At 44.4% G+C, this 26,120-nt stretch overlaps 1 protein-coding gene and 1 non-coding gene across 2 annotated transcripts in view; both read right to left on the reverse strand.

Moving 5' to 3' along the window:
* entpd1 (ectonucleoside triphosphate diphosphohydrolase 1) overlaps window positions 1-19,698 on the reverse strand; it is a 114,144-nt gene extending 94,446 nt beyond the window's left edge. The window contains exon 1 of the mRNA XM_065022930.1: window positions 19,463-19,698. Within this exon, the coding sequence (XP_064879002.1) occupies window positions 19,463-19,478 (16 nt within the window). The 5' untranslated portion in view covers window positions 19,479-19,698. The remainder of the gene's footprint in view (window positions 1-19,462) is intronic.
* Window positions 19,699-25,555: 5,857 nt separating this feature from the next.
* On the reverse strand, window positions 25,556-25,628 carry trnav-uac (transfer RNA valine (anticodon UAC)). Its single transcript has one exon. It is a non-coding gene; the product is annotated as a tRNA-Val (tRNA).
* Window positions 25,629-26,120: the final 492 nt, after the last annotated feature.

Genomic DNA, 26,120 nt, shown 5'->3' on the forward strand with positions numbered 1-26,120 from the left:
TATAGCCTCCACATTGACTCTGTACAAATACCCCTGTATATAGCCTCCACATTGACTCTGTTCCTGTACCCCCTGTATATAGCCTCCACATTGACTCTGTACCTGTACCCCCTGTATATAGCCTCCACATTGACTCTGTACCTGTACCCCCTGTATATAGCCTCCACATTGACTCTGTACTGGTACCCCCTGTATATAGCCTCCACATTGACTCTGTACCTGTACCCCCTGTATATAGCCTCCACATTGACTCTGTGCTGGTACCCCCTGTATATAGCCTCCACATTGACTCTGTACCTGTACCCCCTGTATATAGCCTCCACATTGACTCTGTACCTGTACCCCTGTATATAGCCTCCACATTGACTCTGTACCGGTACCACCTGTATATAGCCTCCACATTGACTCTGTACCGGTACCCCTGTATATAGCCTCCACATTGACTCTGTACTGGTACCCCCTGTATATAGCCTCCACATTGACTCTGTACCAGTACCCCCTGTATATAGCCTCCACATTGACTCTGTTCCGGTACCCCCTGTATATAGTCTCCACATTGACTCTGTACCAGTACCCCCTGTATATAGCCTCCACATTGACTCTGTTCCGGTACCCCCTGTATATAGTCTCCACATTGACTCTGTACCAGTACCCCCTGTATATAGTCTCCACATTGACTCTGTACCAGTACCCCCTGTATATAGCCTCCACATTGACTCTGTTCTGGTACCCCCTGTATATAGTCTCCACATTGACTCTGTACCAGTACCCCCTGTATATAGCCTCCACATTGACTCTGTACCGGTACCCCCTGTATATAGCCTCCACATTGACTCTGTACCAGTACCCCCTGTATATAGTCTCAACATTGACTCTGTACCGGTACCCCCTGTATATAGCCTCCACATTGACTCTGTACCGGTACCACCTGTATATAGCCTCCACATTGACTCTGTACCGGTACCCCCTGTATATAGCCTCCACATTGACTCTGTACTGGTACCCCCTGTATATAGCCTCCACATTGACTCTGTTCCGGTACCCCCTGTATATAGTCTCCACATTGACTCTGTACCAGTACCCCCTGTATATAGCCTCCACATTGACTCTGTACCGGTACCCCCTGTATATAGCCTCCACATTGACTCTGTACCAGTACCCCCTGTATATAGTCTCAACATTGACTCTGTACCGGTACCCCTGTATATAGCCTCCACATTGACTCTGTACCAGTACCCCTGTATATAGTCTCCACATTGACTCTGTACCGGTACCCCCTGTATATAGCCTCCACATTGACTCTGTACAGTACCCTGTATATAGCCTCCACATTGACTCTGTACCAGTACCCCCTGTATATAGTCTCCACATTGACTCTGTACCGGTACCCCTGTATATAGCCTCCACATTGACTCTGTACCAGTACCCCTGTATATAGCCTCCACATTGACTCTGTACCGGTACCCCTGTATATATCCTCCACATTGACTCTGTACCAAGTACCACCTGTATATAGCCTCCATTTGACTCTGTTCCGGTTGACTCTGCCCCTGTATATAGCCTCCACATTGACTCTGTACCTGTACCCCCTGTATATAGCCTCCACATTGACTCTGTACCTGTACCCCTGTATATAGCCTCCACATTGACTCTGTACTGGTACCCCCTGTATATAGCCTCCACATTGACTCTGTACCTGTACCCCTGTATATAGCCTCCACATTGACTCTGTACTGGTACCCCCTGTATATAGCCTCCACATTGACTCTGTACCTGTACCACCTGTATATAGCCTCCACATTGACTCTGTACCGGTATTCCCATGTATATAGCCTCCACATTGACTCTGTACTGGTACCCCCTGTATATAGCCTCCACATTGACTCTGTACCAGTACCCCTGTATATAGCCTCCACATTGACTCTGTTCCGGTACCCCCTGTATATAGTCTCCACATTGACTCTGTACCGTACCCCCTGTATATAGCCTCCACATTGACTCTGTACCGGTACCACCTGTATATAGCCTCCACATTGACTCTGTACCGGTCCCCCTGTATATAGCCTCCACATTGACTCTGTACCTGTACCCCCTGTATATAGCCTCCACATTGACTCTGTACCTGTACCCCTGTATATAGCCTCCACATTGACTCTGTACCTGTACCCCCTGTATATAGCCTCCACATTGACTCTGTACCTGTACCCCCTGTATATAGCCTCCACATTGACTCTGTACTGGTACCCCCTGTATATAGCCTCCACATTGACTCTGTACCTGTACCCCCTGTATATAGCCTCCACATTGACTCTGTACTGGTACCCCCTGTATATAGCCTCCACATTGACTCTGTACCTGTACCACCTGTATATAGCCTCCACATTGACTCTGTACCGGTACCCCCTGTATATAGCCTCCACATTGACTCTGTACTGGTACCCCCTGTATATAGCCTCCACATTGACTCTGTACCAGTACCCCCTGTATATAGCCTCCACATTGACTCTGTTCCGGTACCCCCTGTATATAGTCTCCACATTGACTCTGTACCTGTACCCCTGTATATAGCCTCCACATTGACTCTGTACCGGTACCACCTGTATATAGCCTCCACATTGACTCTGTACCGGTACCCCCTGTATATAGCCTCCACATTGACTCTGTACCGGTACCCCCTGTATATAGCCTCCACATTGACTCTGTTCCGGTACCCCCTGTATATAGCCTCCACATTGACTCTGTACCTGTACCCCCTGTATATAGCCTCCACATTGACTCTGTACCTGTACCCCCTGTATATAGCCTCCACATTGACTCTGTACTGGTACCCCTGTATATAGCCTCCACATTGACTCTGTACCTGTACCCCTGTATATAGCCTCCACATTGACTCTGTACTGGTACCCCTGTATATAGCCTCCACATTGACTCTGTACCTGTACCCCCTGTATATAGCCTCCACATTGACTCTGTACCTGTACCCTGTATATAGCCTCCACATTGACTCTGTACCGGTACCACCTGTATATAGCCTCCACATTGACTCTGTACCGGTACCCCTGTATATAGCCTCCACATTGACTCTGTACTGGTACCCCCTGTATATAGCCTCCACATTGACTCTGTACCAGTACCCCCTGTATATAGCCTCCACATTGACTCTGTTCCGGTACCCCCTGTATATAGTCTCCACATTGACTCTGTACCAGTACCCCTGTATATAGCCTCCACATTGACTCTGTTCCGTACCCCCTGTATATAGCCTCCACATTGACTCTGTACCAGTACCCCTGTATATAGCCTCCACATTGACTCTGTACCAGTACCCCTGTATATAGCCTCCACATTGACTCTGTACTGGTACCCCCTGTATATAGCCTCCACATTGACTCTGTACCAGTACCCCTGTATATAGCCTCCACATTGACTCTGTACCGGTACCCCCTGTATATAGCCTCCACATTGACTCTGTACCAGTACCCTGTATATAGTCTCCACATTGACTCTGTACCTGTACCCCTGTATATAGCCTCCACATTGACTCTGTACCGGTACCACCTGTATATAGCCTCCACATTGACTCTGTACCGGTACCCCCTGTATATAGCCTCCACATTGACTCTGTACCGGTACCCCTGTATATAGCCTCCACATTGACTCTGTACTGGTACCCCTGTATATAGCCTCCACATTGACTCTGTACCAGTACCCCCTGTATATAGCCTCCACATTGACTCTGTTCCGGTACCCCCTGTATATAGCCTCCACATTGACTCTGTACCAGTACCCCTGTATATAGCCTCCACATTGACTCTGTACCGGTACCCCTGTATATAGCCTCCACATTGACTCTGTACCAGTACCCCTGTATATAGTCTCCACATTGACTCTGTACCAGTACCCCTGTATATAGCCTCCACATTGACTCTGTTCTGGTACCCCCTGTATATAGTCTCCACATTGACTCTGTACCAGTACCCCTGTATATAGCCTCCACATTGACTCTGTACCGGTACCCCTGTATATAGCCTCCACATTGACTCTGTACCAGTACCCCTGTATATAGCCTCCACATTGACTCTGTACCGGTACCCCTGTATATATCCTCCACATTGACTCTGTACCGGTACCACCTGTATATAGCCTCCACATTGACTCTGTACCTGTACCCCCTGTATATAGCCTCCACATTGACTCTGTACCTGTACCCCTGTATATAGCCTCCACATTGACTCTGTACCTGTACCCCTGTATATAGCCTCCACATTGACTCTGTACCTGTACCCCTGTATATAGCCTCCACATTGACTCTGTACCTGTACCCCCTGTATATAGCCTCCACATTGACTCTGTACCAGTACCCCTGTATATAGCCTCCACATTGACTCTGTACCTGTACCACCTGTATATAGCCTCCACATTGACTCTGTACCGGTACCCCTGTATATAGCCTCCACATTGACTCTGTACTGGTACCCCTGTATATAGCCTCCACATTGACTCTGTACTGGTACCCCTGTATATAGCCTCCACATTGACTCTGTACCAGTACCCCCTGTATATAGCCTCCACATTGACTCTGTACCGGTACCCTGTATATAGCCTCCACATTGACTCTGTACCAGTACCCCCTGTATATAGCCTCCACATTGACTCTGTACCGGTACCCCCTGTATATAGCCTCCACATTGACTCTGTACCGGTACCCCCTGTATATAGCCTCCACATTGACTCTGTTCCAGTACCCCTGTATATAGCCTCCACATTGACTCTGTACCTGTACCCCTGTATATAGCCTCCACATTGACTCTGTACCTGTACCCCTGTATATAGCCTCCACATTGACTCTGTACTGGTACCCCCTGTATATAGCCTCCACATTGACTCTGTACCTGTACCCCTGTATATAGCCTCCACATTGACTCTGTACTGGTACCCCTGTATATAGCCTCCACATTGACTCTGTACCTGTACCCTGTATATAGCCTCCACATTGACTCTGTACCGGTACCCTGTATATAGCCTCCACATTGACTCTGTACTGGTACCCCTGTATATAGCCTCCACATTGACTCTGTACCGTACCCCTGTATATAGCCTCCACATTGACTCTGTACTGGTACCCCTGTATATAGCCTCCACATTGACTCTGTACCGGTACCCCTGTATATAGCCTCCACATTGACTCTGTTCCGGTACCCCCTGTATATAGCCTCCACATTGACTCTGTACCAGTACCCCTGTATATAGCCTCCACATTGACTCTGTACCGGTACCCCTGTATATAGTCTCCACATTGACTCTGTTCCAGTACCCCCTGTATATAGTCTCCACATTGACTCTGTACCAGTACCCCTGTATATAGCCTCCACATTGACTCTGTACCAGTACCCCCTGTATATAGTCTCCACATTGACTCTGTACCAGTACCCCCCTGTATATAGCCTCCACATTGACTCTGTACCAGTACCCCCTGTATATAGCCTCCACATTGACTCTGTACCAGTACCCCTGTATATAGTCTCCACATTGACTCTGTACCGGTACCCCTGTATATAGCCTCCACATTGACTCTGTACCGGTACCACCTGTATATAGCCTCCACATTGACTCTGTACCTGTACCCCTGTATATAGCCTCCACATTGACTCTGTACCTGTACCCCCTGTATATAGCCTCCACATTGACTCTGTACTGGTACCCCTGTATATAGCCTCCACATTGACTCTGTACCTGTACCCCTGTATATAGCCTCCACATTGACTCTGTACCTGTACCCCTGTATATAGCCTCCACATTGACTCTGTACCAGTACCCCTGTATATAGCCTCCACATTGACTCTGTACCGGTACCCCTGTATATAGCCTCCACATTGACTCTGTACCAGTACCCCTGTATATAGCCTCCACATTGACTCTGTACCAGTACCCCTGTATATAGCCTCCACATTGACTCTGTACCTGTACCCCTGTATATAGTCTCCACATTGACTCTGTACCAGTACCCCCTGTATATAGCCTCCACATTGACTCTGTACCTGTACCCCTGTATATAGCCTCCACATTGACTCTGTACTGGTACCCCTGTATATAGCCTCCACATTGACTCTGTACCTGTACCCTGTATATAGCCTCCACATTGACTCTGTACCTGTACCCCTGTATATAGCCTCCACATTGACTCTGTACCGGTACCCCTGTATATAGCCTCCACATTGACTCTGTACCGTACCCCTGTATATAGCCTCCACATTGACTCTGTACTGGTACCCCCTGTATATAGCCTCCACATTGACTCTGTACCTGTACCCCCTGTATATAGCCTCCACATTGACTCTGTTACCGGTACCCCCTGTATATAGCCTCCACATTGACTCTGTACCTGTACCCCTGTATATAGCCTCCACATTGACTCTGTACCGGTACCACCTGTATATAGCCTCCACATTGACTCTGTACCGGTACCCCTGTATATAGCCTCCACATTGACTCTGTACCTGTACCCCTGTATATAGCCTCCACATTGACTCTGTTCCGTACCCCCTGTATATAGCCTCCACATTGACTCTGTACCTGTACCCCTGTATATAGCCTCCACATTGACTCTGTACCTGTACCCCCTGTATATAGCCTCCACATTGACTCTGTACTGGTACCCCTGTATATAGCCTCCACATTGACTCTGTACCTGTACCCCTGTATATAGCCTCCACATTGACTCTGTACTGGTACCCCCTGTATATAGCCTCCACATTGACTCTGTACCTGTACCACCTGTATATAGCCTCCACATTGACTCTGTACCGGTACCCCCTGTATATAGCCTCCACATTGACTCTGTACTGGTACCCCCTGTATATAGCCTCCACATTGACTCTGTACCAGTACCCCCTGTATATAGCCTCCACATTGACTCTGTTCCGGTACCCCCTGTATATAGTCTCCACATTGACTCTGTACCGGTACCCCCTGTATATAGCCTCCACATTGACTCTGTACCGGTACCACCTGTATATAGCCTCCATATTGACTCTGTACCGGTACCCCCTGTATATAGCCTCCACATTGACTCTGTACCGGTACCCCCTGTATATAGCCTCCACATTGACTCTGTTCCGGTACCCCCTGTATATAGCCTCCACATTGACTCTGTACCTGTACCCCTGTATATAGCCTCCACATTGACTCTGTACCTGTACCCCCTGTATATAGCCTCCACATTGACTCTGTACTGGTACCCCCTGTATATAGCCTCCACATTGACTCTGTACCTGTACCCCTGTATATAGCCTCCACATTGACTCTGTACTGGTACCCCTGTATATAGCCTCCACATTGACTCTGTACCTGTACCCCCTGTATATAGCCTCCACATTGACTCTGTACCTGTACCCTGTATATAGCCTCCACATTGACTCTGTACCTGTACCCCTGTATATAGCCTCCACATTGACTCTGTACCTGTACCCCCTGTATATAGCCTCCACATTGACTCTGTACTGGTACCCCTGTATATAGCCTCCACATTGACTCTGTACCAGTACCCCCTGTATATAGCCTCCACATTGACTCTGTACCGGTACCCCCTGTATATAGCCTCCACATTGACTCTGTACCTGTACCACCTGTATATAGCCTCCACATTGACTCTGTACCGGTACCCCTGTATATAGCCTCCACATTGACTCTGTTCCAGTACCCCTGTATATAGCCTCCACATTGACTCTGTACCAGTACCCCCTGTATATAGCCTCCACATTGACTCTGTACCTGTACCCCCTGTATATAGCCTCCACATTGACTCTGTACCTGTACCCCTGTATATAGCCTCCACATTGACTCTGTACCTGTACCCCTGTATATAGCCTCCACATTGACTCTGTACCTGTACCACCTGTATATAGCCTCCACATTGACTCTGTACCTGTACCCCTGTATATAGCCTCCACATTGACTCTGTACCTGTACCCCTGTATATAGCCTCCACATTGACTCTGTACCTGTACCACCTGTATATAGCCTCCACATTGACTCTGTACCGGTACCACCTGTATATAGCCTCCACATTGACTCTGTACTGGTACCCCTGTATATAGCCTCCACATTGACTCTGTACCAGTACCCCTGTATATAGCCTCCACATTGACTCTGTTCCGGTACCCCTGTATATAGTCTCCACATTGACTCTGTACCAGTACCCCTGTATATAGCCTCCACATTGACTCTGTTCCGGTACCCCTGTATATAGTCTCCACATTGACTCTGTACCAGTACCCCTGTATATAGTCTCCACATTGACTCTGTACCAGTACCCCTGTATATAGCCTCCACATTGACTCTGTTCTGGTACCCCCTGTATATAGTCTCCACATTGACTCTGTACCAGTACCCCCTGTATATAGCCTCCACATTGACTCTGTACCGGTACCCCTGTATATAGCCTCCACATTGACTCTGTACCAGTACCCCTGTATATAGTCTCAACATTGACTCTGTACCGGTACCCCTGTATATAGCCTCCACATTGACTCTGTACCGGTACCACCTGTATATAGCCTCCACATTGACTCTGTACCGGTACCCCCTGTATATAGCCTCCACATTGACTCTGTACTGGTACCCCTGTATATAGCCTCCACATTGACTCTGTTCCGGTACCCCTGTATATAGTCTCCACATTGACTCTGTACCAGTACCCCCTGTATATAGCCTCCACATTGACTCTGTACCGGTACCCCTGTATATAGCCTCCACATTGACTCTGTACCAGTACCCCTGTATATAGTCTCAACATTGACTCTGTACCGGTACCCCCTGTATATAGCCTCCACATTGACTCTGTACCAGTACCCCTGTATATAGTCTCCACATTGACTCTGTACCGGTACCCCTGTATATAGCCTCCACATTGACTCTGTACCGGTACCCCTGTATATAGCCTCCACATTGACTCTGTACCAGTACCCCCTGTATATAGTCTCCACATTGACTCTGTACCGGTACCCCCTGTATATAGCCTCCACATTGACTCTGTACCAGTACCCCCTGTATATAGTCTCCACATTGACTCTGTACCGGTACCCCCTGTATATATCCTCCACATTGACTCTGTACCGGTACCACCTGTATATAGCCTCCACATTGACTCTGTACCGGTACCCCCTGTATATAGCCTCCACATTGACTCTGTACCAGTACCCCCTGTATATAGTCTCCACATTGACTCTGTACCGGTACCCCCTGTATATAGCCTCCACATTGACTCTGTACCGGTACCCCCTGTATATAGCCTCCACATTGACTCTGTACCAGTACCCCCTGTATATAGTCTCCACATTGACTCTGTACCGGTACCCCCTGTATATAGTATGGCAACTGCTCGGCCTCCGACCGCAAGACACTACGTAGGGTAGTGCGTACGGCCGTGTACATCACAGGGGCCAAGCTTCCTGTCATCCAGGAGCTATATACCAGGTGGTGTCAGAGGAAGGGCCTAGTCATAGACTGTTCTCTCTGCTACTGCACAGCAAGCTGTACCGGAGCACCAAGGCTAGGTCCAAAAGGCTTCTTACCAGCATCTACCTCCCCCCCCAAGCCATAAGGCTCCTGAACAGCTAATCAAATGGCTACCCGGACTATTTGCATTGACCCCCTTTTTACCCTGCTGCTACTCGCTGTTTATTATCTATGCATAGTCACTATACCTCTACCTACATGTCCATATTACCTCGACTAACCTGTGTCCCCGCACATTGATTCTGTACCGTTACCCCCTGTATATTGTTTCGCTACTGTTTTATTTTTTCTCTTTAATTATTAGTTATATTTTTAAATATTTTTTTTACATCGGTTGATTTTAGTAACACTTAACTTAACACTTATGTTTCTTAACTGCATTGTTGGTTAAAGGCTTGCAGGTAAGCATTTCACTAAGGTCTACAGCTGTTGTATTTGGCGTATATGAAAAATAAAATTTGATTTGACCACTTAGTTAATCCACAATAGTAACCTAATTGGCAGACTGAAAAGAAGGAAGCCTGTACAGAATAGAAATATTCCAAAACATGCATCATGTTTGCAAAAAGGCACTAAAGTAATTCTGCAAAAAAATATGGCAAAGCAATTAACCTTTTGTCCTGAATACAAAGTGTTATGCTTGGGGCAAATCCAATACAACACATCACCGAGTACCGCTCTACATATTATCAAGTATAGTGGTGGCTGCATCATGTTATTGGTATGCCTTTAATCGTTCTGGCCTGGGGAGTTTTTCAGGATAAAAAATAAATGGAATGGAGCTAAACACAGGAACAATCCTATAGGAAAACCTTGTTCAGTCTGCTTTCCACTAGACACTGGGAGATTAATTCACATTTCAGCAGGACAATAACCTAAAACAAAAGGCCAAATCTACACTGGAGTTGCTTATCAACTTGGGCGGCAGGGTAGCCTAGTGGTTAGAGCTTTGGACTAGTAACTGGAAGGTTGCAAGTTCAACCCCCCGAGCTGACAAGGTACAAATCTGTTCTGCCCCTGAACAGGCAGTTAACCCACTGTTCCTAGGCTGTCATTGAAAATAAGAATTTGTTCTTAACTGACTTGCCTAGTTAAATAAAGGTAAAATAAATAAAACATCAAGACAGTGAATGTTCCTGAGTGGCCTGGTTAGTGTTGAATTAAATCTGCTTAACAATGTATGGTGACACCTGAAATGGTTTTCTAGCAATGACCAACAACCAATTTGACAGAGCTTAAAGAATTTAGAAAAATAATTGGCAAATGTTGCACAATGCAGGTGTGGAAAGCTCTTAGAGACTTACCCCCAAAGACTCACAGCTGTAATCGCTGCCAAAGGTGATTCTAACATGTATTGTCCCAGGGGAATATTATCTAATATTTATCTAATCAAGACATATTTATCTAATCAAGACATATTATTTTATTTTTCATATTTTACAAATGTTAGAATCTGTCTTCCACTTTGACATTCCATAGTATTTTGTGTAGATCGTAGACATATAGGCCAGGTGTCAAGAAGCAGGTGCAGAAGGTCCGTTTAATAATGAAGAATGCAGTTAAACGAAACATGAGAAGCATACAGAACGTGAATGAAAAAACAACACTGCCTGATGACTGAGGCTACTGAGGACTAAATAAAGGGTGTGTAATGATCAGGTGTGTGTAATGATGGGGATCAGGTGTGTGTAATGATGGGGACCAGGTGTGTGTAATGATGCATGAGAAGAATACAGAACGTGAATGAAAAAACAACAACACTGCTTGATGACTGAGAATTCTGACATTCTGTTGACACTCTGTGAATTTAACATACTTAAGACAGGGAATTTGTATCCATGTATATCTCTTTGTATATTAAATGTCAGGAATTGTAAAAACTCAGTTTAAATGTATTTGGTTAAGGTGTATGTAAACGTCCGACTTCAACTATATATCAACTTCTACTGTCCTTGAACCCTTTCACATTATATAAACATATTGATATCAGCTATAACTGAAATGAAATAGCGTGCAGGCCAGGCAGCAGGCTGTTAGCCAGCCTGCCAGCTTAGTGGAGTCTGCCACTAGCACAGTCAGTGTAGTCAGCTCAGCTATCAGAGGCAGTTATAGTCAATTAACTAATCACTGATCATAATCTTGATGTGATTGGCCTTACTGAAACATGGCTTAAGCCTGATGAATTTACTGTGTTAAATGAGGGCTCACCTCCTGGCTACACTAGTGACAATATCCCCCATGCATCCCGCAAAGGTGGAGGTGTTGCTAACATTTACGATAGCAAATTTCAATTTACAAAAAAAAACGATGTTTTCGTCTTTTGAGCTTCTAGTCATGAAATCTATGCAGCCTACTCAATCACTTTTTTATAGCTACTGTTGACAAGCCTCCTGGGCCATATACAGCGTTCCTCACTGAGTTCCCTGAATTCCTATCGGACCTTGTAGTCATAGCAGATAATATTCTAATTTTCGGTGATTTTAATATTCACATGGAAAAGTCCACAGACCCACTCCAAAAGGCTTTCGGAGCCATCATCAACTTAGTGGGTTTTGTCCAACATGTCTCTGGACCTCCAACTATCCAAGGACGTCAGAGTACAATTATCAGTTACCCACCTAACTGAGGAACTCAATTTAACCTTGCGTAATACCCTAAATGCAGTTGCACCACTAAAAACATAAGAATGTCATAAGAAACGAGCTCCCTGGTATACAGAAAATACCCGAGCTCTGAAGCAAGCTTCCAGAAAATTGGAACGGAAATGGCGTCACACCAAACTGGAAGTTTTCCGACTAGCTTGGAAAGACAGTACCGTGCAGTATTGAAGAGTCCTCACTGCTGCTCCACCAAACTGGAAGTCTTCCGACTAGCTTGGAAAGACAGTACCGTGCAGTATTGAAGAGTCCTCACTGCTGCTCCACCAAACTGGAAGTCTTCCGACTAGCTTGGAAAGACAGTACCGTGCAATATCGAAGAGCCCTCACTGCTGCTACACCAAACTGGAAGTCTTCTGACTAGCTTGGAAAGACAGTACCGTGCAGTATCGAAGAGTCCTCACTGCTGCTCGATCATCCCATTTTTCCAACTTAATTGAGGAAAATAAGAACAATCTGAAATTTCTACACTGGCTTCCTGTTAAGGCAAGGGCTGATTTCAAGGTTTTACTGCTAACCTACAAAGCATTACATGGGCTTGCTCCTACCTATCTTTCCGATTTGGTCCTGCCGTACATACCTACACGTACGCTATGGTCACAAGACGCAGGCCTCCTAATTGTCCCTAGAATTTCTAAGCAAACAGCTGGAGGCAGGGGTTTCTCCTATAGAGTTCCATTTTTATGGAATGGTCTGCCTACCCATGTGAGAGACGCAGACTCAGTCTCAACCTTTAAGTCTTTACTGAAGACTCATCTCTTCAGTGGGTCATATGATTGAGTGTCGTCTGGCCCAGGAGTGTGAAGGTGAACGGAAAGGCTCTGGAGCAACGAACCGCCCTTGCTGTCTCTGCCTGGCAGGTTCCCCTCTTTCCACTGGGATTCTATGCCTCTAACCCTATTACAGGGGCTGAGTTACTGGCTTACTGGTACTCCATGCCGTCCCTAGGAGGGGTGCGTCACTTGAGTGGGTTGAGTCACTGACGTGATCTTCCTGTCTGGATTGTCACCCCCCTTGGGTTGTGCCGTGGTGGAGATCTTTGTGGGCTATACTCGGCCTTGTCTCAGGATGGTAAGTTGGTGGTTGAAGATATCCCTCTAGTGGTGTGGGGGCTGTGCTTTGGCAAAGTGGGTGGGGTTATATCCTGCCTGTTTGGCCCTGTGCGGGGGAATCATCAGATGGGGCCACAGTGTCTCCTGACCCCTCCTGTCTCAGCCCCAGTATTTATGCTGCATTAGTTTATGTGTCGGGGGGCTAGGGTCAGTCTGTTATATCTGGAGTACTTTTCCTGTCTTATCCGGTGTCCTGTGTAAATTCAAGTATGCTCTCTCTAATTCTCCATTTCTCTCTTTCTCTCTCTCGGAGGACCTGAGCCCACGACCATGCCTCAGGACAACCTGGAATGATGACTCCTTGCTGTCCCCAGTCCACCTGGCCGTGCTGCTGCTCCAGTTTCAACTGTTCTGCCTGAGATTATTATTATTTGACCATGCTGGTCATTTAGGAACATTTGAACATCTTGGCCATGTTCTGTTATAATCTCCACCCGGCACAGCCAGAAGAGGACTGGCCACCCCACATAGCCTGGTTCCTCTCTAGGTTTCTTCCTAGGTTTTGGCCTTTCTAGGGAGTTTTCCTAGCCACTGTGCTTCTACACCTGCATTTCTTGCTGTTTGGGGTTTTAGGCTGGGTTTCTATACAATACTTTGTGACATCAGCTGTTGTAGGAAGGGCTATATAAATACATTTGATTTGATCTGTCCCCTAACCCTTTCACAATTTAGAAATCAAATCAAATCAAATCAAATCAAATTTATTTATATAGCCCTTCGTACATCAGCTGATATCTCAAAGTGCTGTACAGAAACCCAGCCTAAAACCCCAAACAGCAAACAATGCAGGTGTAAAAGCACGGTGGCTAGGAAAACTCCTAGAAAGGCCAAACCTAGGAAGAAACCTAGAGAGGAACCAGGCTATGTGGGTGGCCAGTCCTCTTCTGGCTGTGCCGGGTAGAGATTATAACAGAACATGACCAAGATGTTCAAATGTTCATAAATGACCAGCATGGTCGAATAATAATAAGGCAGAACAGTTGAAACTGGAGCAGCAGCACAGTCAGGTGGACTGGGGACAGCAAGGAGTCATCATGTCAGGTAGTCCTGGGGCACGGTCCTAGGGCTCAGGTCCTCCGAGAGAGAGAAAGAAAGAGAGAATTAGAGAGAGCATATGTGGGGTGGCCAGTCCTCTTCTGGCTGTGCCGGTGGAGATTATAACAGAACGTGGCCAAGAAACATATTGATATTAACTTCTACTGTCCTCTAACCCTTTCACAATATAGAAACACATTGATATCAACTATAACTGTCCCCTAACCCTTTCACAATATAGAAACATATTGATATCAACTTCTACTGTCCTCTAACCCTTTCACAATATAGAAACATATTGATATCAACTATAACTGTCCCGTAACCCTTTCACAATATAGAAACATATTGATATCAACTATAACTGTCCCCTAACCCTTTCACAATATAGAAACATATTGATATCAACTATAACTGTCCTCTAACCCTTTCACAATATAGAAACATATTGATATCAACTATAACTGTCCCTAACCCTTTCACAATATAGAAACATATTGATATCAACTTCTACTGTCCTCTAACCCTTTCACAATATAGAAACATATTGATATCAACTATAACTGTCCCCTAACCCTTTCACAATATAGAAACATATTGATATCAACTATAACTGTCCTCTAACCCTTTCACAATATAGAAACATATTGATATCAACTATAACTGTCCCCTAACCCTTTCACAATATAGAAACACATTGATATCAACTATAACTGTCCTCTAACCCTTTCACAATATAGAAACATATTGATATCAACTATAACTGTCCTCTAACCCTTTCACAATATAGAAACATATTGATATCAACTATAACTGTCCCCTAACCCTTTCACAATATAGAAACATATTGATATCAACTATAACTGTCCCCTAACCCTTTCACAATATAGAAACATATTGATATCAACTATAACTGTCCTCTAACCCTTTCACAATATAGAAACATATTGATATCAACTATAACTGTCCCTAACCCTTTCACAATATAGAAACATATTGATATCAACTTCTACTGTCCTCTAACCAATACAACTGTTTTCACAATATAGAAACATATTGATATCAACTATAACTGGGAGAAAAACTGAGGATGTCCCTAACCCTTTCACAATATAGAAACATATTGATATCAACTATAACTGTCCAACATGAACAATAACCCTTTGTAATGGCTGGGACAATATAGAAACATATTGATATCAACTTCAATACAGAGTGTAATGGAAGGAATCCACAATCAGAGAACTGGGAGGAGAAAACTGAAAAACAACAGTTACAGAGTGTAATGGCTGGGAGGAGAAAACTGAGGATGGATGAACAACATTAACAATACAGAGTGTAATGGCTGGGAGGAGAAAACTGAGGATGGATGAACAACATTAACAATACAGAGTGTAATGGCTGGGAGGAGAAAACTGAGGATGGATGAACAACATGAACAATACAGAGTGTAATGGCTGGGAGGAGAAAACTGAGGATGGATAAACAACATTAACAATACAGAGTGTAATGGCTGGGAGGAGAAAACTGAGGATGGATGAACAACAATATGAACAATACAGAGTGTAATGGCTGGGAGGATGAAAACTGAGGATGGATGAACAACATGAAACAATACTAACCTAAATGACAGAGAAAACTGAGAAAATAACAATAAAGCCTGTACAGAATAAAAAAACATTACAAAACATGCTTCCTGTTTGCAACAAGGCACAAAAGTCAACAGACCCTTGCGCAAAACATGCTTCCTGTCTCTAACAGACGTAGATTTTGATCTGAAGCCATTCTTGTGATTGTGACTTTGCCATTGTAATTGTTTGTAAACTTGTGTAGTCAAATTAATCTATGATCGTATGCTATCCATTTGTTGTTTGTATGCTGTTCTTTGTATGACATTTTAATATTTGATTATTAACCAATGATATTAGGCCACTCCTGGCCATGATTACAGACACCTGTGTCTTTTGACACTATATAAACAAGTCATCCCGCAGTGTTTGTGATTATACCTGATGAAGACAGCTTGGCTGTCGAAACGTTGGTATTACATTTTTGCATCTGAGCTCCTAGAGTGGGCTGCTCTCTTTTATTTACAAAAGTCAACAGTGACATGCCACCGGGGTCTGACAACTTGGATCGAAAATTAATTGAATAACTCTGCCTACATATTTCCTCAACTAACCGGTGCTCCCGCAAACAGACTCTGTAACGCTATTGTTATTTTATTGCTGCTCTTTAATTACTTGTACTTTTATTTCTTATTCTTATCCATATTTTTTTAAACTGCATTCTTGGTTCGGGGCTCATAAATAAGCATTTCACTGTAAAGTCCTGTTGTATTCCTGTTACCTGTTATACCTGTTGTATTCCTGTTACATGTTATACCTGTTGTATTCCTGTTACCTGTTATACCTGTTGTATTCTGTGAATGTGACTAATAACATTTGATTTGATTTAAAGGGATAGTCATTCAACAAGCACAGCACTGTACACAAATGACTGATTGATGCAGTAGTAGCTAAGATGGAGAGAAGTCTGACTATAATAAAGTGCTACTCTGCCTTCTTAACAGTACTATCAACAGGGTAGGTCCTACAGGCCCTAGTTTTGTCGCACCTTGACTACTGTTCAGTCGTGTGGTCAGGTGCCACAAAAAAGTACTTAGGAAAATTGCAATTGGCTCACAACAGGGCAGCACGGCTGGCCCTTGGATGTACACAAGAGAGCGAATATTAATAAGATGTATGTCAATATCTCCTGGCTGAAAGTGGAGGAGAGATTGACTTCATCACTACTTTTATTGATGAGAGGTATTGACATGTTGAATGCACTGAGCTGTCTGTCTGAATTACTGGCACACAGCTCAGACACCCATGTATACCCCACAAGACATGGCACATGTCCACAGTCCCCAAGTCCAGAACAGACTATGGGAGGCGCACAGTACTACACAGAGCCATGACTACATGGAACTCTATTCCACACTACTACACAGAGCCATGACTACATGGAACTCTATTCCACACTACTACACAGAGCCATGACTACATGGAACTCTATTCCACACTACTACACAGAGCCATGACTACATGGAACTCTATTCCACACTACTACACAGAGCCATGACTACATGGAACTCTATTCCACACTACTACACAGAGCCATGACTACATGGAACTCTATTCCACAGTACTACACAGAGCCAGGACTACATGGAACTCTATTCCACACTACTACACAGAGCCATGACTACATGGAACTCTATTCCACACTACTACACAGAGCCATGACTACATGGAACTCTATTCCACACTACTACACAGAGCCATGACTACATGGAACTCAATTCCACACTACTACACAGAGCCAGGACTACATGGAACTCTATTCCACAGTACTACACAGAGCCATGACTACATGGAACTCTATTCCACACTACTACACAGAGCCATGACTACATGGAACTCTATTCCACACTACTACACAGAGCCATGACTACATGGAACTCTATTCCACACTACTACACAGAGCCATGACTACATGGAACTCTATTCCACACTACTACACAGAGCCATGACTACATGGAACTCTATTCCACACTACTACACAGAGCCATGACTACATGGAACTCTATTCCACAGTACTACACAGAGCCATGACTACATGGAACTCTATTCCACAGTACTACATAGAGCCATGACTACATGGAACTCTATTCCACAGTACTACACAGAGCCATGACTACATGGAACTCTATTCCACAGTACTACATAGAGCCATGACTACATGGAACTCTATTCCACAGTACTACACAGAGCCATGACTACATGGAACTCTATTCCACACTACTACACAGAGCCATGACTACATGGAACTCTATTCCACACTACTACACAGATCCATGACTACATGGAACTCTATTCCACATCAGGTAACTGATGCAGCAGTAGAATTAGATTTTTTTTTAAACAGATTAAATAACACCTTATGGAACAGCGGGGACTGTGGAGCAACACAAACATTGGCACACACACACACACACACAACAACATTTTCACTATACCAACACATGGTAGTGGTGGAGTAGGGGCCTGAGGGCACACAGTGTGTTGTGAAATCTGTGAATGTATTGTAATGTTTTTAAAACTGTATAAACTACCTTATTTTGCTGGACCCCAGGAAGAGTAGCTGCTGCTTTGGCATAATAAATGTATCCATAATAAATACAAATACAAATACATCAAATTCCACTGTCGTCTAACCCTTCCACTGTTCTCTGAGACTGAACACCCTTAAAAGAATCCTGAATCTAAAGAAACTAACCTCAACCCTCACAGAGGGTCTCTCATCTAGTCACTTCCTGTTAAAACAGGATACTGACTGACATGACTCAACAACAGGAAGTTGGCTTCCTCTTTGAGAAAGCAAAGCATTATGGGAGCTTGGAGGACAGACATCATACCACACATACTAACCTAAAACGATCCTCAAATCTCTGAAGCCCTTAGAACTAACACCTAACCCTAACACAAAACCAGACACTAAACCTAACTCTACATTAATTAGAACCCGCAGGCACCTGCTGTAGAACACTCAGACACTATTTAGAATATTCAGACACTATTTAGAACATTCAGACACTATTTAGAATATTCAGACACTATTTAGACTATTCAGACTGTATTTAGAACATCCAGACACTATTTAGAACATTCAGATACTATTTAGAACATTCAGATACTATTTAAAACATTCAGACACTATTTAGAACATTCAGACACTATTTAGAACATTCAGACACTATTTAGAACATTCAGATACTATTTAAAACATTCAGACACTATTTAGAACATTCAGACACTATTTAGAACATTCAGACACTATTTAAAACATTCAGACACTATTTAGAACATTCAGACACTATTTAGAACATTCAGACACTATTTAGAACATTCCGACACTTTAGAATATTCAGACAGTAATTAGAACATTCAGGGACCATTTAAAACATTCAAGGACTATTTAGAACAGTGTCCTGCGTTCCATTGACCTTTACTGCATCAATTGTAACGTTGTCACGGTAATGTCACACCAAAGGAAGTGGTGTGTGTGTGTGTGTGTCAGGCAGAGCTGTAATCCTACCTCTCTGTTCAGCCATGGTCTGTATCGCTTAGCAGTGATATAACAGTCTTTCTATTCTCTCTCCCCTCCCTCTCTCTCCCCTCTTCTCTCTAACACACAAACGGCTCTCTTTCTTCCTTCCTTTCCTCTCTCCTCTCTCTCTTCTCCTCTCTTTCTCTCCCCTCCTTCCCTACCTCGTTCTCTTTCATACACTCTGCTCTCTCCTCCACCCTTACCCTGCACCTCTATCTATCAACAGGCTCTTTATTAGAACAAGCTGCCAGCCTCCTCTCTCTTCCCTCCTCCCCTCTGTCTACCCTCCTCCCCCTCTCTCTTCCCAACTCCCCCTCTGTCTACCCTCCTCCTCCTCTGTCTACCCTCCTCCCCCCTTTCTCTTCCCAACTCCCCCTCTCTCTTCCCTCCTCCCCTCTGTCTACCCTCCTCCTCCTCTGTCTACCCTCCTCCCCCTCTCTCTTCCCAACTCCCCCCTCTCTTCCCTCCTCCCCTCTCTCTCTACCCTCCTCCTCCTCTCTCTACCCTCCTCCTCCTCTCTTTTATCTCCTCCCACTCCAACCTCTCAACAATCCCTCCTCTCTCTTCTCCCCCTCCCCCTCTCTCTTCCCTCCTACTCCTCTCTTCCCAACTCCCAATCTCTTTACCCTCCTCCCCCTCTTCCCTCCTCCTCTCTCTACCCTCCCCCTCTCTTTTCTCTCCTCCCACTCCAACCTCTCAACACTAACTCCTCTCTCCTCTCCTCCCCTCTCCCCTCTCTCTCTCTCCTCCCTCTCTCCTCACCTCAACCCCAACCCTAACCCTAACCCTCTCTCTTTTCTCCTCACATCTCACTTCTCTTCTCTCCCCTTTCTCTTCTCTCCTCCCACTCCAACCTCTCAACACTCTCCCCTCTCTCTTCTCTCCTCCCCCCTCTCTTCTCTACTCCCCTCTCTCTTCTCTAAGCCCCCACTCCCTCTCTCTACCCTCCTCCCCCTCTCTCTTCCCTCCTCCTCCCTCTACCCTCCTCCCCTTTTCTCTACCCTCCTCCCCTCCTCCCCTCTTCTCTACCCTCCTCCCCTCTTTCTTCCTTCCTCCCCCTCTCTTCCCTCCTCCCCTCTCTCGTCTCTTCTTCCACTCTAACCTCCCCTCAACACTCCCCCTCTCTCTACCCCCCCCAACCACCCCTCAACACACCCTCCTCTCTGTTTCTCTCTCTGGGTTCAAGGAGGGCTGGGTACATCTAAATGTGTGTGTGTACATATATAATCATATTTTGACCCTTTCCCTTTCGTGTTTCTTCAATGTTTCCTAATTTTTCATTTTGATAGTCTGAAAGTGATTAATCACCTCTTTTAGTTCCTCAAACACACAGACTGGTTGACTAATACCAAAAGGGGAAGGGTTAGGGAGACAGACAGAGAGATGGTGAGAGAGAGTGAGACAGTGAGAGACAGAGTGAGAGAGAGGCAGACAGATTGAGACAGAGAGGCTGGGTGGGGAGATGAGAGGAAAGAGAGACAGAGATACAGAGAGGAAAGAACATTGTCAGTGTGGTGCCTATCGTGTTCGCCTCAGAAACAAAATGTCCACAGTTAGAAACAGGGCTGAAACAGAAAGCTCCACGAATATCTATAAAAATCTGTTTACTCCTTGTAGATGCTTCAAGCAGCAGTTTCTGTATTGTAGTGGTTATCACCTGAGAGTAACGCGTGGTGTATAGCCGTAGCACAATTTTGATGACCTTTTCTGCTATTTTGAGACATGGTTATCCCACCCAGGGACATATGATTATGTATAATACTTGTTACACTGTAGTTAAAACATGGATCGCATGACAGCACAGATTACCCTGTTTAATAAAATAAACACTATAGTTGATTCCCTCAGGATTTGGTACACTGTACTTAAAACAATAATGACATAAAAAGTTTAATCAGTTGATGGATTTTTTCAATTGTATTCAAATCTTTATTATAATTACGTTTATTCCCTCAAACAAAATAATTTTACAGGAGAGGAGAGGACCCACTGTGATTAACTAGTTTTACAGGAGAGGAGGGGACCCACTGTGATTAACTACATTGGGGCAAAAAAGTATTTAGTCAGCCACCAATTGTGCAAGTTCTCCCACTTAAAAAGATGAGAGAGGCCTGTAATTTTCATCATAGGTACACTTTTATTTATTTTTATTTTACCTTTATTTAACTAGGCAAGTCAGTTAAGGACAAATTCTTATTTTCAATGACGGCCTAGGAACAGTTGGTTAACTGCCTGTTCAGGGGCAGAACTTCAACTTCAGAACTTTATGACAGACAAAATGAGAAACAAAAATCCAGAAAATCACATTGTATGATTTTTAATGAATTTATTTGCAAATGATGGTGGAAAATAAGTATTTGGTCAATAACAAAAGTTTATCTCAATACTTTGTTAAATACCCTTTGTTGGCAATGACAGAGGTCAAACGTTTTCTGTAAGTCTTCACAAGGTTTTCACACACTGTTGCTGTTTTTTTGGCCCTTTCCTCCATTAAGATCTCCTCTAGAGCAATGATGTTTTGGGGCTGTTGCTGGGAAACACAGACTTTCAACTCCCTCCAAAGATGTTCTATGGGGTTGAGATCTGGAGACTGGCTAGGCCACTCCAGGACCGTGAAATGCTTTTTACGGCCACTCCTTCATTGCCCGGGCGGTGTGTTTGGGATCATTGTCATGCTGAAAGACCCAGCCACGTTTCACCTTCAATACCCTTGCTGATGGAAGGAGGTTTTCACTCAAAATCTCACGATACATGGCCCCATTCATTCTTTCCTTTACACGGATCAGTCGTCCTGGTCCCTTTGCAGAAAAACAGCCCCAAAGCATGATGTTTCCACCCCCATGCTTCACAGTAGGTATGGTGTTCTTTGGATGCAACTCAGCATTCTTTGTCCTCCAAACACGACGAGTTCAGTTTTTACCAAAAAGTTATATTTTGGTTTCATCTGACCATATGACATTCTCCCTATCTTCTTCTGGATCATCCAAATGCTCTCTAGCAAACTTCAGATGGGCCTGGACATGTACTGGGTTAAGCAGGGGGGCACGTCTGGCACTGCAGGATTTGAGTCCCTGGCGGCGTAGTGTGTTACTGATGGTAGGCTTCATTACTTTGGTCCCAGCACTCTGCAGGTCATTCCCTAGGTCCCCCCGTGTGGTTCTGGGATTTTTGCTCACCGTTCTTGTGGTCATTTTGACCCCACGGGGTGAGATCTTGCGTGGAGCCCCAGATCGAGAGAGATTTTCAGTGGTCTTGTATGTCTTCCAATTCCTAATAATTGCTCCCCCAAAAGAAGGCATTAATTAATGAAAAATTGAATTTTCGGTTTCAACTATGGTACTTATTGAATGTATCAATGAGTGCTGTTTCCACAGAGGTTCAAATCAAATCAATCAAATCAATCAAATCAAATGTTATTTGTCACATACACATGGTTAGCAGATGTTAATGCGAGTGTAGCGAAATGCTTGTGCTTCTAGTTCCGACAATGCAGTGATAACCAACAAGTAATCTAACTAACAATTCCAAAACTACTTATACACAGTGTAAGGGGATAAAGAATATGTACATAAGGATATATGAATGAGTGATGGTACAGAGCAGCATACAGTAGATGGTATCGAGTACAGTATATACATATGAGATGAGAATGTAGACAAAGTAAACAAAGTGGCATAGTTAAAGTGGCTAGTGATACATGTATTACATAAGGATGCAGTCGATGATGTAGAGTACAGTATATACGTATGCATATGAGATGAATAATGTAGGGTAAGTAACATTATATAAGGTAGCATTGTTTAAAGTGGCTAGTGATATATTTACATTTCCCATCAATTCCCATTATTAAAGTGGCTGGAGTTGGGTCAGTGTCAATGACAGTGTGTTGGCAGCAGCCACTCAATGTTAGTGGTGGCTGTTTAACAGTCTGATGGCCTTGAGATAGAAGCTGTTTTTCAGTCTCTCGGTCCCAGCTTTGATGCACCTGTACTGACCTCGCCTTCTGGATGATAGCAGGGTGAACAGGCAGTGGTTCGGGTGGTTGATGTCCTTGATGAACTTTATGGCCTTCCTGAAACATCGGGTGGTGTAGGTGTCCTGGAGGGCAGGTAGTTTGCCCCCGGTGATGCGTTGTGCAGACCTCACTACCCTCTGGAGAGCCTTACGGTTGAGGGCGGAGCAGTTGCCGTACCAGGCGGTGATACAGCCCGCCAGGATGCTCTCGATTGTGCATCTGTAGAAGTTTGTGAGTGCTTTTGGTGACAAGCCGAATTTCTTCAGCCTCCTGAGGTTGAAGAGGCGCTGCTGCGCCTTCTTCACGACGCTGTCAGTGTGAGTGGACCAATTCAGTTTGTCTGTGATGTGTATGCCGAGGAACTTAAAACTTGCTACCCTCTCCACTACTGTTCCATCGATGTGGATAGGGGGGTGTTCCCTCTGCTGTTTCCTGAAGTCCACAATCATCTCCTTAGTTTTGTTGACGTTGAGTGTGAGGTTATTTTCCTGACACCACACTCCGAGGGCCCTCACCTCCTCCCTGTAGGCCGTCTCGTCGTTGTTGGTAATCAAGCCTACCACTGTTGTGTCGTCCGCAAACTTGATGATTGAGTTGGAGGTGTGCGTGGCCACGCAGTCGTGGGTGAACAGGGAGTACAGGAGAGGGCTCAGAACGCACCCTTGTGGGGCCCCCGTGTTGAGGATCAGCGGGGAGGAGATGTTGTTGCCTACCCTCACCACCTGGGGGCGGCCCGTCAGGAAGTCCAGTACCCAGTTGCACAGGGCGGGGTCGAGACCCAGGGTCTCGAGCTTGATGACGAGCTTGGAGGGTACTATGGTGTTGAATGCCGAGCTGTAGTCGATGAACAGCATTCTCACATAGGTATTCCTCTTGTCCAGGTGTTTTACAGATATTCATTGCATGTCTTTGAATTTCCAAAATAAGGCAATTATTAGAACAAATATTTTCTGTTACAAATACAGTACTTAATGGATTTGTCATAGAGAACTGTTTCCGCCCGGCTTCGAACCGGGGACCATTTGTGTGTAAAGCAAACTTGATAACAACTAAACTAGAGAAACTGCTGCTAGAATTATTACTGTGGAGTAAACCAAATTGTACATATATTCATCGCACGAATTCGAAATTCCAACATAATTCATTTATGAAAATTCTCTGTACAAATACAGTATTTCTCACATGTGTCAGAGACCTCTGTTTCCAAAATAAGGTATTCATGAAAGCAACTCATCTCTTTTATAAATACGCTACTTACTGCATGTGTCAAAGAGGACTGTTTCCGCCCGGTTACGAACCAGGGACCTTTCACGTGTAAAGCAAATGTAATAACCACTACACTACGGAAACTGCTGCTAGCATTATCAGCAAGGAGTAACCCGAGTTTTACAGATATTCATTGCATGTCTTTGAATTTCCAAAATAAGGCAATTATTAGAACAACTATTCTCTGTTACAAATACAGTACTTACTGGATTTGTCATAGAGAACTGTTTCCGCCCGGCTTCGAACCGGGGACCATTCGTGTGTAAAGCAAACTTGATAACTACTAAACTAGAGAAACTGCTGCTAGAATTATGACCATGGAGTAAACCAAATTTTACATATTTTCATCGCACGAATTCCAAATTCCAACATAATGCATTCATGAAAATGCTGTTACAAATGCAGTACTTCTCACATGTGTCAGAGACCTCTGTTTCCGCCCAGCATCGAAAAGTATACATTTTGCGACTTAAGTGAACTTGATAAACACTAGGCTATGGAATCTTTTGATTCCCAAAAGAAGGCATTAATGAAAAATGTAATTTTCAGTTTCAACTATGGTACTTATTGAATGTATCAACAAGTGCTGTTTCCACAGAGGTTCAAACCAGGGACCCTTTGCATGTTAAGCACACGTGATACCAGCTACACTACAGAAACGTCTGCTTGAGATGCCTGCAAGAAGTAAACAGAATATTCTTATAGTCAGTGCATGTCTTTGAATTTCCAAAGTAAGGTATTTATGAAAGCAACTCATCTCTTTTATAAATACGGTACTTACTGCATGTGTCAAAGAGGACTGTTTCCGCCCGGTTTCGAAACAGGGACCTTTCACGTGTAAAGCAAATGTGATAACCACTACACTACGGAAACTGCTGATAGCATTATCAGCAAGGAGTAACCCGAGTTTTACAGATATTCATTGCATGTATTCGAATTTCCAAAAAAAGCCATTCATGAGAACATAATAACTCTGTTGTTGATACAGCACTAACTGCATGTGTCAAAAAGCACTGTTTCTGCCAGGTTTTGAACCACAGACCTTACACAAGTAAGGTGAACGTGATAACCACTAAAGTACAGAAACTGCTGCATTAATTACCAGCAAGGAGTAAACCGAATTTTACAGATATTTATTGTATGTATTCGAATTTCCAAAATAAGGCATTTATTAGAACAACTATTCTCTGTTACAAATACAGTACTTACTGGATTTGTCATAGAGAACTGTTTCCGCCCGGCCTCGAACCGGGGACCATTCGTGTGTGTAAGGAATTGCTATTTCGTATGCAGGTGACTAACTTACTGCTAATTACATGGCTACAACTCACAGTAAAGCCTGTGGGGTCCCCTACAGGATAGCTC

Source organism: Oncorhynchus nerka, linkage group LG10, assembly GCF_034236695.1.
Source record: "Oncorhynchus nerka isolate Pitt River linkage group LG10, Oner_Uvic_2.0, whole genome shotgun sequence".
In the NCBI taxonomy this organism is placed as follows: domain Eukaryota; kingdom Metazoa; phylum Chordata; class Actinopteri; order Salmoniformes; family Salmonidae; genus Oncorhynchus; species Oncorhynchus nerka.